The 14,717-nt window shown below is 39.4% G+C and overlaps 1 protein-coding gene across 2 annotated transcripts in view; it reads left to right on the top strand.

Moving 5' to 3' along the window:
• Positions 1-577: 577 nt before the first annotated feature.
• LOC127630674 (gamma-aminobutyric acid receptor subunit delta-like) overlaps positions 578-14,717 on the top strand; it is a 33,551-nt gene continuing 19,411 nt past the window's right edge. For both annotated transcript variants that reach the window (XM_052108320.1, XM_052108319.1), the window contains exons 1-2: positions 578-816; positions 10,804-10,919. In XM_052108320.1, the coding sequence (XP_051964280.1) occupies positions 749-816; positions 10,804-10,919 (184 nt within the window). In that variant the 5' untranslated portion in view covers positions 578-748. The remainder of the gene's footprint in view (positions 817-10,803; positions 10,920-14,717) is intronic.

Here is a 14,717-nt window from a genome sequence, read left to right as displayed (position 1 = left end):
TTACAATTTTCTTAGCAGTGGTCTAGCTGTGTTTCTTTTCCTTTTCCTTTTTCTACTTTCTTTTTTCCCAACTTGTAGGTCAGCTTCACGATGACCAGATGACGAAAAACCTTTTGAGCATGCGCAACATCTCTCTCCTTGCAATTACATTCTCCCTTCTCTCTTGGGCCTCAAGGGGGTCCCCTATTACTGTCTAATTGAGCCATAATAACAGCTGCTCCAGTCTTACAGCTTTAAGTAGGCTATATAAGTAGTATATGTAGAATTTTGAGGAAAATAATGAATTTAATCAATTTTGGAATAAGGCTGTAACATAACAAAATGTTGAAAAAGTGAAGCGCTGTGGATTCTTTCAGGATGCACTGTGTACATATATATATATAAAGCTAGAAACGGCTCTGATCACAGGTGAAAGAACAAAAAAATAAAAAACTTGTACTTGTTTTACTCTCAAAGACTGCCAGTCCTTGTGATTTAAGTAGGCGAATCGGTTCAAGTGAATCGTTTAAAAGAACCTGTTCATAAGAACGAGTCGCTCGCGAACCGTAGGCAACATGCGAGAGAGAGAGAGAGAGAGAGAGAGAGAGAGAGAGAGAGAGAGAGAGAGAGAGGAATAGTAGCGCACATGCAGTCTGAAACATAGATTATTATTCTCGCATCCCTTCCAGTCTCTTGAGAGACGCGCTGTGAAAACTAGGACATTTGGATCACATCTCTGCCCGAATCAACTTTATAACCTTTGCGCAAAATGGAATCGCTGTGTTTTGCCGTGTCGATCTTCTGGTTTGTGCTTGTCGGGGGGAACAGATCGGCCAGGTGAGGATGACAGTTAGCAGACCTGCTCTTACATACGCACATATGCACATATACATACTTCAACTGATTTTCAAAACATTATTCAGCAGTTCGTGACGTCTTTATCATTTAGTCTTTCAGACGTGAATCAAAGCATCTTCTATCTTTTCTGATGTTGTGCTGTGGTTATGAAGCACTGGATTTAAGTTGATCTGTCATTATCCTCTTCTGTTCTCGGACATGCCGTAAGCCGATATTTCCGTGGATTTTACGCATCTGTCTGTAACATTAACTACACAGAATAGTAGCCTAGTCATTCACATCACAAGTTTAGTGTTAAACGCACAGATCATGCGCTAAAACTGTTCAAGCATCAGAGATTCTTAAGATATACTGTCACTCTGTCATTCTGACTCTGTAGATGATCAATAGGTTAATAATAAATATGCACATGTTACAGTGTGCACATATCTTATATTTTAGTCGCTGCATGGAAACTGAGGCAGTTTCCTATACTGTACAAAAGGCACATGCTGTTTCATGGGCAATATGCATCTTTTTTTGCTTTATAATTAGCCTTCATTATGATTATGTATTTCTGACAGTAGATTATTAGATATGAAAAATATACTCTTTACCTCATGTGAAAACACACACACACACACACACACACACACACACACACACACAACCAAGAGAGACCAAGCCTACTGTACTGTAGCACTTTTTACTCCTGTGAATATTTCTCAGTGTACATTTATTTTTGAAAGTCAATTTCTGTGTAGCCACATTCAAGTCTTGTCACATTCTCACTTTTCTTGCCAAGGAAAAAGATACAGTTCATGAACAATGTTTTTGTCCCAGTAAGTACCTGCTATAATTTGACACTGATTTGAGAAGAAACCATCTTTGAAATATGAATTCATTTAGTAGATACATATTTTTTAAATACTTTCTAATGCAAAAAAGCCGTCTTCCACAACATGTTTTAAAATGTAAGTGTTTTTTTGTTTTTCCCCACTTGTTAACAGTTTTGGCGAGTGCTCTCCATGAGGATATGAAGTTATAGCTATAAACCACAAATAATGAGTGGCATCTTTGAATTAGGGGCCAGATGTGGCGATGGTGTGCAAAATACATGGCAGAATTTGTGTTTTGTGCTAAATAGAAATTATTAGGAAAGTGTGTGAGAAGCATCATATTCAGAGATTGCGCTCGTAAAGAATCTTTATCCATCACTCTGACATACCTAGATTATCCGACATTATCTATTTTCATTAGGTCATGAAAATTCATTTTATACATAGGTCTAAATTCAGGGGTGTAGCATCTATTATAATACATTTACAGTCTAGGCCTTCAGTGTGATTCATGCCATTAAGAAAACACAGTTTCACAATGAAGAAGACACCGTATGCCTTTGGGCATCATACATTATGTCACAGCTAAATAATAATACCAATTAACATTTTAAAAACACGTCCACACACTAAAGCCAGAACTTGAAACGACAATTAATGCTCAATTTTAACTGCAACATGACTTTATTGTAAAATGAACGTCTCCCAAACAGACATTCAAAAATCATAATTTTTCATATGAATCTACCAAGAAGGTCTATAACTCCTGAATAAATCAATCTAATAATATTTGCGATTTAAATGTGTCTTGTAATAAATTTCGTTTCAGTAAGGGTACACGGTTATGCTGCATTCTGTTCAAGTTGGATGTGGGATATTCCTACTTGATATCTCCGACCATAAATGCATTTCATTCCCCGATATTCAGAACTGCAACACTCCGTTAGATTAGCAGGGGTTTGACTCTCATTAGAGATGTCTCCTAGCAACCCAACTGATAAACACTGCTGCAGCGCTACATTTGTGCTTCAGGTGTACGATTATCTAAAGAGATTTATAATGTTTTATACACCTGTATCTGCAGACGTTTATTAATCAAGCTTTAATATCATTTTATTGATATTACTTAATAAAGTGAATGTTTATCACTTACTTTCTATATCTCCCTGAGTGTGGACATGTTTGTGTGACATCATGCCCCTGCATCTCCCAAAATCCATCTCAGGAGTTGAGCATTTCTGCACGAGTCTACTAGTTTAATTCTGACTTCAAGATGCATTTCATTGCACTTTTCCTAATAGGAAGTTGTAAATCCGACTTTCCGAGTTGAATGGAAAGCTGTTATGTTGCTATAACAACGCAAAAAGCACTTACCAATTTACTTGAAGTAAAAATCAGTCCTCCTTTCCTGTTTAATTAATGAATCACATGATCATTTAGAACATCTCGTGTTTTTAATTCATAAGGATCTCTTTCTCAATGGTGATAGCGGCAGTGATGACAGTCGACTCGTCAGCAAGATCTTCCGCTCTTCACTTTCAAATGACATCACTTAAAGTGTGATTGCGTCACTCAAAGCCAACTACACTCAGGCTCTATGTTTTGTCTTTATGAGCGCATGGCTTCGGATTCAGTTCTGTTACCATGCACTCTTCTGTCGGTCTCGTGTGCTGTATTTTTAGTTTGAGCACATGGTGTATGATTGTGTTAGTTTGTCACGTGTTATTCAGTCTTGTCTCTTGTGTTTGGTGTGAGCACATGGCTCGTGTTAAGTGTTTTTGCCATGTGCTCTCCAGTCTCTCATCCTGGCCCTGCCCCCTTGTTACCTTGTTATCAGTTTATTTGCCTCACCTGCCTTCCCTCATTACCCTCTTCATTTCCTTCCCTTTTTAACCTCCCTTTTTAACCCAGTCTTAACATGTATCTATTTGTTTGATACTCTTAATAATATAGTTTCTATCAGAATACATTTGCATACACAAGCTTTTTAATGATTTGAAACAAAAACAAAGCCCAAACATGTGCTTGTCGAGCCACAACACATGCATTCATTGCAAAATAATTTATTTACCTCTAACTCTCTCTGCAGAACAGACAGTCCTTGCTGCCAGCATCTCCCAAACCATTCTCTCCTCCATATTCTTTTCTTTTTCTTTTTTGTTTTTTTCGCTTTAAATCAGCGCACAAACAACTTTCATTGCAAGCTTCTTGCGGACCACCGTTTTTAGAGAGAAGAACTCCAGTCTCCAGAACTCCTGCCTCACGTGTGATCTTACTTCATTTCCTGTATCACTTCTTACCTGAGTTTTGTTATGAAATGTAGTTTGGAGACCAGACAGAGTTGTCTGGGATTCTTCCTAGTGAAATGCTTTGTAATGTGTGACCCCCTGATGCTGATCCCTCTTGTAATGTGCAAACCACAGCACTTCAAGATACCCCATTATAGACACACAGTTGTGTAGTGTGAAAAGAACAGCAATCCAATGACTTTGAAAGTTGTATAGTGTGTGGGCGGCGTTAGGTGTTTTCCTTGTTGGTTCCTGTCGTGTCTGTTCCCTGGAACTTGGAGTTTTTCACTTGGGGGTAGTTTTTGTTTGTTTTGTTTATTTATTAATTAAAATAAAGACCATCCTACTCGCTTGCATGTGAGTCCTCGCCTTCTCTCTCTCATGCATATCATGACATTGAGAACAACCTGAAAAACCCTTGTAACCTTGGTTCCTTAAAAAGAACAAAGACATGATTGTAGCCAGATGCACAGGGAATATGATGTCTGTATATTGAATGGATCTGATGTATTTTAAGAGGAAGTTATCCTTTTCAAAACAACTGTTTTGTTCGGGTCAATTAAGACCAAGTTTCCAAGTCTTCACTGAATTAGAAATGATGCGTTCAAATAGATCTATATACAGGGTTGGCAGGGTTACTTTTGAAATGTACTCCACTACAGATTACAGAATATATGCTGAAAAATTTAATTTGTAATGTTTTCCGTTAGATTACTCAAGGTCAGTACCATATTCTAAATACTTTGGATTACTTCTTCAGCACTGGAAGATTTTTTCACTTGTTAGTAAGACAAAATACACATGTTAAAAATACATTCTCTGAAAAACCCAAATATCTTATGCGGTGTTGTTTCGAAATTATTATCAATAATATGATTTTTGCCTTAATATCAAAGGTCATACTAGAAAAAAGAAATGATGATCCAAAGTGAATTTTCTTGATAAATAAATATGATGGTGCATGTAAACTTGTGCATGTAAAATGGCTAGAAATAGCATTTTAGATTAGCGTAAAGCTGACAATTTACACAAGGTTTAGTTCTATTTCTTCTGCTCCTAACTGACTTCAAACGTACTTCTCTGTCTGCTCGTATGAATGAACACATCATCAGAAAGTGTTTCACTGCTGTTCAAATGCACTTTGGATCACATCATTTAAATGTATGAATGTTTTCATCTGAAAGCACTAAATATGAAATGAAACAAATGACAATAAAATGCAAATTAATCTCTTCAGTAATCAAAATACGTACTAATTACCAATAATTTCAATTGTAACTGTAGTGGAATACAGTTACTTATATTTTGTATTTTAAATACGTAATCCTGTTACATGTATTCCGTTACTCCCGAACACTGTCTATACAGTACTCTAATGGTGGGTTGGGATGTAAAGTGATGTGTCGATGTATTCTTAATTCCTATGCCGTTTGAAGTGCCTTCCAAATGAATATATAAACCTACAGATTGGAATCTGCCTTAAGATTGCTGAGAAAAGTGTGAAGGCCACTATCGGTCAATTGGAACACACCTAATGGGTGCTTCTCAAAGGAAGGCTGCAGCCTAGTTAGGCTGTGTCCTTCCAAGACCAGTCCTTCTGAGGCTTTTGGCTAGACTCCTCAGCATTCAGTGCTAGAATGAGACGGTCTAGTAGGTACATATGGTGAACCATATGCTTAGAACCATGTGATATTTTACGTTGTTCACAAAACCCATATAAAATGAGAAATATTAGATCAGATTAGATTAGATTCAACTTTATTGTCATTGTGCAAAGTACAAGTACAAAGACAATGAAATACAGCATCCAACCAGAAGTGCAAAAAAAGCAGAAAGGTCCAATGTGATATTCAAGACAGGTAGTGCAAAGATCCAAAGATGCAGGACAAGAAATATATTGCAGTGTTATAAGAGCAGAATATATATGGCTATGTAATATGAACAGTGTATGAACAACATGTACAGATATGTGCAATGTAGTAGCAGTGACATTAAAAGTAGTAAGAATAATATAGATATATGCAGTGTATTAGCAGAATATATAATAAGAAAAACAGAGTAAATATGGATATTCTGTATGAACCATATAGACTGATATGTACAGTATTTACAGATATGTGCAGTTTGGTAACATTATAAGAGCAATAAGAACAGTCTTGATGATGCTGCGCGCCTTATGCAAGCATCGTTTGCCCTGGATGGCCTCGATGGAGGGGAGTGAGGAACCGGTGATGCGTTGGGCAGTTTTCACCACCCTCTGCAGTGCTTGGGCATGGCAGTTGCTATACCAAACTGTGAGACTGTTGGTGAGGATGCTCTCGATGGTGCAGTGGTAGAAGTTCACCAGGATCTGAGGAGACAGGTGGACCTTCTTGATCAGGGTGGAAAGGGGGAAACATGTGGGAAAGTGAGCCTCCCCTCAGAGAACATAAAAACAGCTGCCCTGCCCCACCCCAACCCCCCTACACACACACACACACACACACACACACACATGCGCACACACACATACACAAACACACTGTTATTGCTATTAGTACTATGATTGTTGTAAACATCTTTATTTTTTTAAACATTTTTAAAAATGTTATCTTTATTTTTTAAATAATTTACATTTACATTACATTTTATGTATTTGGCAGGTGCTTTAATCCAAAGCAACTTACAGAGCCCTTATTACAGAGTTAAGTGCCTTGCTCAAGGACACAATGGTGGTGGCTGTGGGATCGAACCAGCAACCTTCTGATTACCAGTTACCAGTTATGTGCTTTAGACCACTACACCACCACCACTCCTCATCTTTAATCATTGTTTTGAACACACTGTTTTGAACACAATTCCACTCTGAAGGACTTTATAACATAGATTCTTCAACTAAATTGAACACATCAAAGTCAGTTGGACACCAAACGAGTCATCCACAGCGCTGTTTTTCATATCACTGTCTCAACATTGTGTGTAAATCCTTTCCATATATGCTGTCAGCAATAAACTGACAATTTTGCCTAATTTTGCTCACCCCTACTGTAGTGTGAACAATGAATATGCGCATAGGTGGTTAGTGGGGGGATGCATTGAAGAAAGGAATAAATGTAGATCATCCTCTACTTGCAGCCTTGACCAGTACTTGCTTTTAATCATCGTCAATGTGGAAAACCCTCACTCACATAGGTAAGTGGAGGTGAAGGGGATGAGCACTTTTATAGCCTTTTTGGAGAGGTGGGGAAACAATCTCCACAGACAACCAAAAGTGTGCAAGTAACACTTCACTCATATTTTGTTTCAAGTCTATATTAGAGTTCAGCATGACTAGAGCCTCTTCCTCTTGCATGGTCAGTCCATCCCGGGAAAGAGAATGGATTCTCACCCACTGATTTGCCAAGGGCCCCTCTCCAAAATACTCTCCAAACTGCTCACACAACCCCTTCAAATGCACAATGAGGACCTGTTGTAGATATTTAATTTGCAGCCCTGCCCTCCCCACAACATCTTCCAAGGTTGGGAACAGTTCAACCAAGCCCCGTTCAACATGCGCACACCACAGGTCCAACTTTTTCCTTAATCCAGAGACTTGATTGTGTGCCAAACTGACATGACACTCTTTTCCCTGCAGAGAGGAGTTCAGTATGTTTATCCAGTCAAAGATATCAGAGAGATAGGCCAACATTGCAACCCAGTTCATGTCCTCCATGTGCTTCACCAGTGGGGAGTTGATTTTGGCGTGGAAGAGAAGAACTTCCTCGCACAAATCATTACAGTGGACGGAGAAGAGACGAGCATTCATGGCGCGTGATGAAATTAGGTTTACAATTTGTAATGCCTCATCCAGGACCGCATGTAGCTCTTTGGGCAACTTCTTGGTCACCAAGGCCTGGCTATGGATGATACAGTGCTTCCAAACAGTAGTGGGGGTAACTTCTTGCACCTGTTTCACCAGACCACTGTGGTGACCTGTCATTGCCCTTGCGCCATTAGTACATATGCCCCAATCAATATGACTCTCCTGAATTAAATCATTCATAGCCTTGGAGATTTCTCTACTGTAGTGCGAGCTGACAGAGAATGACAAATCCAAAACTCCTCCTGGTCACTGAAGCTTTAGTATAGCGCACATACACCATTAGCTAAGCACAGTTAGCGACGTCGGTAGACTCGTCCAGCTGAATGGAGAAGAAAGGGCTCACATTAATACCATCAAGCACCTGTTCCTTCACATCAGACTTCATGTCTGAGATGTGGCGCTGGTCGGTATTGTCAGACACTGGGATCGCATTTAACTTGGCTGCAGCAGCAGCTTCTCCTATCATTGCCGAACACATGACTTTAGCAGCAGGGAGAAGTAACGTTTCACCAATGTTGTGGGGTTTACCTGCCTTAGCTATTTGTAACACCTCACGATATGATGCTTCTGTGTTCTTGGTATTTATTTACAGTGCTAAATGTCTCAATTACTTTCTTCTGTGACTGCAATAACTTTAGCAACATATAAAAAAACTCCCGTTGCTTGGTCACCAAACTTGGGTGCTTGGTCTCAATATGATGGCAGAATTTACATGGTCTCATACTGTCATTAGCTAGCACATCTTTTCAAATAACACACTGTGCTAGGGGAGCATAATGAGGACTAATCCTTGAAAATCCAAATTTGAAAGGTGCTATATGTAAGATTGACAACAAACATTTGAAATGGTTACTAGCTCATCCGGGTTGCCAGAATGTTGACATGCAAATTAGCCAACTCAGCATTCATTTTAAAGGATTTTTGGGCTTTAAGCTGTCTCCATCTTCCAAAGGCATCTCCAATATTTATCCTTATTTCACTACGCCTCTGGTCATGGTGGTTTTTAGACGGATAGCGAGGCTTTTTAAGTCTGGTGGAATCTGTTATCGCTGATCCAGTTCGTTTGCTGGCTTCCATTACTGCAGCACACAGTGTAGTTTTCCTGCAAACATGTTCAAATACTGTTGGTGAGTGGGAAGTGGGGGGGGATCACACAGGCCAAAACATAAAAAGAAATTCCGGCAAGGGGCAGGGGCAGGTGCCGCTTGCAGCTCAAGGGTGTCATGATCAGCGTTTCCATGGAAACACTGATTCAGCATGCCAGCGATACCTGAAACACAAAAGGGCAAAACGTAAACAAGCTTTGACATAAACAAACAGGGAACGATGATCCCATAGTCCTCGTCAGACAAAACCCAACTTGACAGGTTGGCAGGATCATGACATCACCGGAGAGCGCACGGTGGTAACTCACGCACATCGGTAACTCGTGCAGAGTGGTCCCAAACAAGCAGACCCGAGCGAAGTCTACCGTCACACATGGGGATACACAAGGTGACAGGACCGTGGCATTACCTTACTATTGATATAACATGAATAAAACAAGATAAAAATGACCATGTTCAAATATGTCAGTTATAACAGTGATTACAAGTTATAACACATATTTTAAAGGTTACAATCAGGTTAAAATTATTTGGGAAAGATGAATCTGTCCTTAGATCTTACAAATGGTTTCAAATCACATACACCAATCTTATTCTATTCATAGCAAATTATTCAGTTCAGCACAACCATTAGCCAAGGTTCCCCTTCTGTCGCTCTCTCACGTTGTGTCGGAGAAGCAACACTAGGGGTCTCTCTTCTCAGACACAAAGTCTCGTTCCCTCCATCGGGGAACGGAGGTTACATATGTAACTAGACGTTTTTTGACAAATAATTTTTCATCATACAATACATACAATGTCTAATCACCTACCCTTTATTTTAATTTCCAAAGTATTTTTATGTCTGCTTGTCAGGACCAAGTTGTTTGATGGTCAGTTTGTCATGCACGTCCATCAATAGCGCTTGCAATGTTCACAATCTGTCACACTTTTACTGATACTGAAGTTACCTTTGCATTGGCCCTACATTTATGGGCAGATTAATTTCTGCCCCAATGTGTCTCAATAATGGCTCGCTGCAGTACCATATTTGACCACAGAGTTCCATTGGAAAAATGAGGGGCGCTGTGGAGTTCAGGAGAGCAGCAGATTCTCTGCGCACATGCCCACTTGCACATATATCTCTACATCAAACACAGTGTAATTAAGGTTTCAGTAACATTATGACTTAAAAACAGAATAAAAACGTATTCTATGCCTTCTTTTAAATAGGTCAACATTTTGAACACATTTACAGGCATAAAAAATAACATTATTGGCAGTTTATTGTATGGATTTATGTTATAAAGTGGATGAATGTTTTGGAGGGGCTGTGCTCTACCTCGCCATATAAACATATAAACGCCTGCTATGTATGCAATTTTGTATTTATATAAAAGTAAAAATTAGCTCTGCATATTGTGTTTCAGTGTGGCTCTATTAATAGAGCTCTTGAAAGAGTTCTTATTAAATGTGTATAAGATGCATTTGGTGTTCCATCAAAGAAGGAAACATGAAGAAATAATTACAACAGAATTACATATTTAGAATATCAGTGTATGCTTATTATTCTTTCTCACTTTGAACAGCTGCAACTTTATGTCCCCAGGCTGAAATCTCGCCTGCAAACTTTGCATGTGTGAAGGGATTGTTGTGCTAATTGCATTATTTTATTTTATTATTTATTTATTTTGGGATGGATGGGTACTTAGCAACTAATACATTTGATACTTTTTGATACTATTCAAAACATTAAACTGTTTAAACTAGAGACTTGGTATATTTTTGTATGAGACAACTATATTTCATCTTCTCATTAGACCGGGTTGGCAAAATATAGTTACGATTATCAAAGGATGCAAATACAGTTCCACATCAATGACACAAAGGTTCACATGATGAGTTCTTAAAATGAAGATGTTTTGTTTCCACAGGGCCATGCTGAGTGATATAGGGGACTATGTGGGCACAGACATTGAAATCTCATGGTTGCCTAATCTCGATGATTTAATGAAAGGCTATGCTCGAAACTTTCGTCCAGGGATCGGAGGTGAGTCTACAGCTCACCACATTGGCTTACCTTTCACTCCTCAACACATTTACACTTATTTTTAGCATAATTCCTGATAGATCGAGGGGAAAATGGGAGAGAACATTGTCAGAAATTAACAACCTGGTCTCATGGAATCACGTTACTATACCTACATTTTTGCAAAATAATTTTTACTTGTTTTGTTGTACATATCACAGCAGTTTCCTGTGAAATTAACACTAGAGGCACTATAACAACAATGTCTTTTATTCACTTTCATACAAATTATGAGTAAAATGGCAGATTATCAGTTCATAAACACTTAATATACTTGACTCCTTGTTCCTCATACAGTGCTATCTTATGACAACAAAATAGTTTTACTATAGCACATAACTTTATTGAAAATCTCGACCGAAATGGAGGGCCTAGCTGAAATAAGTCAGGCAACCACAGCAATAGAGGCAAAACATGCCACCCTGATCACAAGAATGGACGAGGTTGAAAAGTGAGGTTGAAGCACCTTCAGTACCCTCACGCTTATGCTACAATTTTATTTATTGATTTTAGTTCTGCATTTAATAAATTAGGACTGAACTGACATTTTTTTACAACAGCTTTTTAAACTGGGAACTAATGGAAATTATGCGGAGAGTGTGGCTGGGTCGTAATTCCGCACACCTGCCCCCTAATCAGGCTAATTAGCCCTCAAGAGGGATAATAAAGGGATAATAGAGGGATAAAGGCCGACCAAAGACGGCAGTGTGACAGAGAGAGAGAGATTTATGGGCAGCTGTCCGACACCTGTGTGTGTGTTTCTCTTTTTGGTTCAGTTTTATATTAAACTATTATTTATATTATCAAGCCGGTTCTCTCTTGCTCCTTTCCATTAATACATTCACAGTGGTGCCAAAGCCCGGAAAGGAGGAGGGATGCACCATAGTAGAGTCTTCGCCACTACCATCCACCTCAACGGAGCAGCCATGACCATCTGCCAGGGGACGGAGAAGCTCGGCCACCTGAGTGCGGACGAACGGCTGCTGACCGTAAAGGGAGAGTCTTACGTAGCCGACTGCCAGGACTCCTATTAACCGCTATACGCCGACCGCCTGGAGCGTTCCATCCGCCAGGGGTCGGAAGACAGCCTCCGATCCGGCCCCTAATCAGGCTAATTAGCCCTTGAGAGGGATAAAGGCCGACCGAAGATGGCAGCTTTACGGGCAGCTGTCCGACACCTGTGTGTGTGTGTGTGTGTGTGTGTGTGTGTGTGTGTGTTTGTCTTTTTGATCCAGTTTTATATTAAACTATTATTTATATTATCAAGCTGGTTCTCGCCTCCTCCTTTCCATTAATCCCTTAAAAAAGACAAAAGAACTTCTATTAGTCATGTCAACCTGTTATAATGAATGGTCAATTTCTGGAAATGGTTGAAAGTTTTAAATATCTTGGACTGTTTTTAGATTATAGTCTGAATTTTAATATAAACTCTGATTACATTTATAAGAAGGCAATACAACACTTACATATACCTTTGAGGAAGCTAAACAGCCTTCAAGTGACAAAGATACTTTGGAAATGGTTTATATTAGTTTGGTGGAAAGCATCATGAGGTATAATATTACATGTTGGTATGGAAAGGTAGTGGTCAAGAACAGGAATAAATTAACAAGAGTTGTGACTATTGCAAGTAAATTAATTGGGAAAGAAATGTTGCTAGTGCGTGATTTTTTACATCCTCTGTATAATGAATTTGAAAGATTGCCTTCAGATGGACGAAATAGAATGCCCAGAGCCACTAAAAACATTTTTAAGAATTCATTTATACCATCTTCTGTTGTTTTATTGAATATGTAATTGTTAATTTTGATGTGTTGATGATTCTGCTGTCTACAAGGCTAAAAGGAAAGGGTATGAGTGCAGTTGTGTTCATGTGCAGATGTGAAAAACTGTGTTTCATTGTTTTATGTAAGATGTTCTTAATGATCTTAACCACCATGTGGGGGGCCAAAGACAAATTGATGCCAAGGATGGACATTAGACTTTTATATGCCCACGACAAGCTATGGCCTTCGTTAAATCAATGGAGTGAGTAGGTAACTCTGCCCACACTGAATCAACAATATAGACAACACATCGTACATTTGCTGATGCAGTCTGAGAGGGTTTGTAATTCGGTTGGTTGCCCACGGTGTCTCTATCTCGTTTTCCTTTTTTATTATTATTTTTGTTTTTCTTTCTCTCCCTTTATTAACTTATTGAGTTAATTTTTTCATTTTGAGGGTTCAATGTTGTTGTTTATTGGGGCCTATTTAATTGAAAACTTCTAAGTGCATTTCATTCGGTTTATGTTAAAAGAAAAAAAGAAGAAAAAAGTAAATAAAAAAACACCGGACTGGGGTAATCTTGTAGCAATGGTGTTGCTGAACATCTTGTGAGCATGCATGGACCGTCGGATTTCCGGGGGATGGACGCCAGTTGAGGCTGTTATGCAAGAGATTGAAGCACATATTTTTGTTGTTGTTGTTATGTAGGTTATTAAGTATTTTTTGGTTCATCAATGTTGTATAGTGGTCTATATAATTTTGCATTTGATACACAGTTGTTCTTTGCATGTCATTCTGTCAAACATTAATATAGGTAAAATGTTTCTCTCCACCTGGAATGTTAATGGGCTGGGGCACCCTATAAAAAGAAGGAAGGTTGTATCTTCTCTTAAGTGTAAGAAATATGGTATAGTGTTCCTTCAAGAGCTGCATCTTTCTTCACAAAAAGCTGAAAAACTTGGCTGGGCATGGGGTGGGCATGTGATTTTAGTGCTAGTTCGAGTAAGTGCAGGGGAGTCATCACACTGACAAGTAAGCAATTACAATTGAAATATCTCAAACAGATTAAAGATAATTTATGTAGAGATTTTATTGTTATGGCTGAAATACAGGGGCTCTTATTTTGGCTAATATTTATGGACCAAATGCTGATGATCACAGTTTTTTTATGGATCTTGAGGGAAAGTTACAAACAGCTGGGATCCTCTATGATATGGTTTTGGGTGGAGACTTTAATCTTTTAATGGATCTGGTCCTTGATCATAGTGATGCAAAAGTGCGTAGACCCTTTAGAGCAACATTGGCTCTTGAAACTTCTGAATCCATTTGGATGGGATTGTACCTTCTTTTCATCAGTTCCCAATATTTACTCTAGAATAGATTTTTATGTATATCTAAGTCACTTATTCCATTTACCTCTAATAGCTCAATTGGGAACTGTGACGAGGAGGAGAGCGTGGCCGGGCCGTAAGGATGGACACCACGCGCTGAATAATCCCAATCGGCCGGGAGATGGATAAAGAGGAGCCAGAGACACAAGTTCGAGAGAGAAAGACGCACAAAGCTGTGTGTGTGTGTACGCGTCATTGTTTATGTTGAAAGTCTTCGTCAGTGTTTTATTAAAAGTCTTGTGATTGTTCATCCAGTTCCCGCCACCTCCTTTCCCTTGAGAAAGAGATGTTATTAGTTACACTGGTTCTGAAACTTGTAAGGGAGGACGAATGCGCTGTAGGAGAGCCCTAGCCGCTGATGGAGGGTCGCGATGCTGAGGAGGTATGGTTCGGTGGTAGTGGAGCGGTTCACCACAAGGCGGAGGAGCCCGCTGACATCCACCAGGAGACGAAGGAGACGCTGCCATCTACCAGGTAGCGGAGGAGCCGCTGCCGACCGCCAGGGGCAGAGGAGCTGCCAGGAGGAAGGAGGAGCTGCTGACATCTGCCGAGAGGCAGAGGAGCTCTCTGCTGTCCACCACTGTCGGTCCAGTGCCATCGCC

Source organism: Xyrauchen texanus, chromosome 37 (genome assembly GCF_025860055.1).
Source record: "Xyrauchen texanus isolate HMW12.3.18 chromosome 37, RBS_HiC_50CHRs, whole genome shotgun sequence".
Taxonomy (NCBI): Eukaryota; Metazoa; Chordata; class Actinopteri; order Cypriniformes; family Catostomidae; genus Xyrauchen; species Xyrauchen texanus.
The sequence above is the reverse complement of the archived record's forward strand: the minus strand, read 5'-3'. Positions and strand labels throughout refer to the sequence as shown.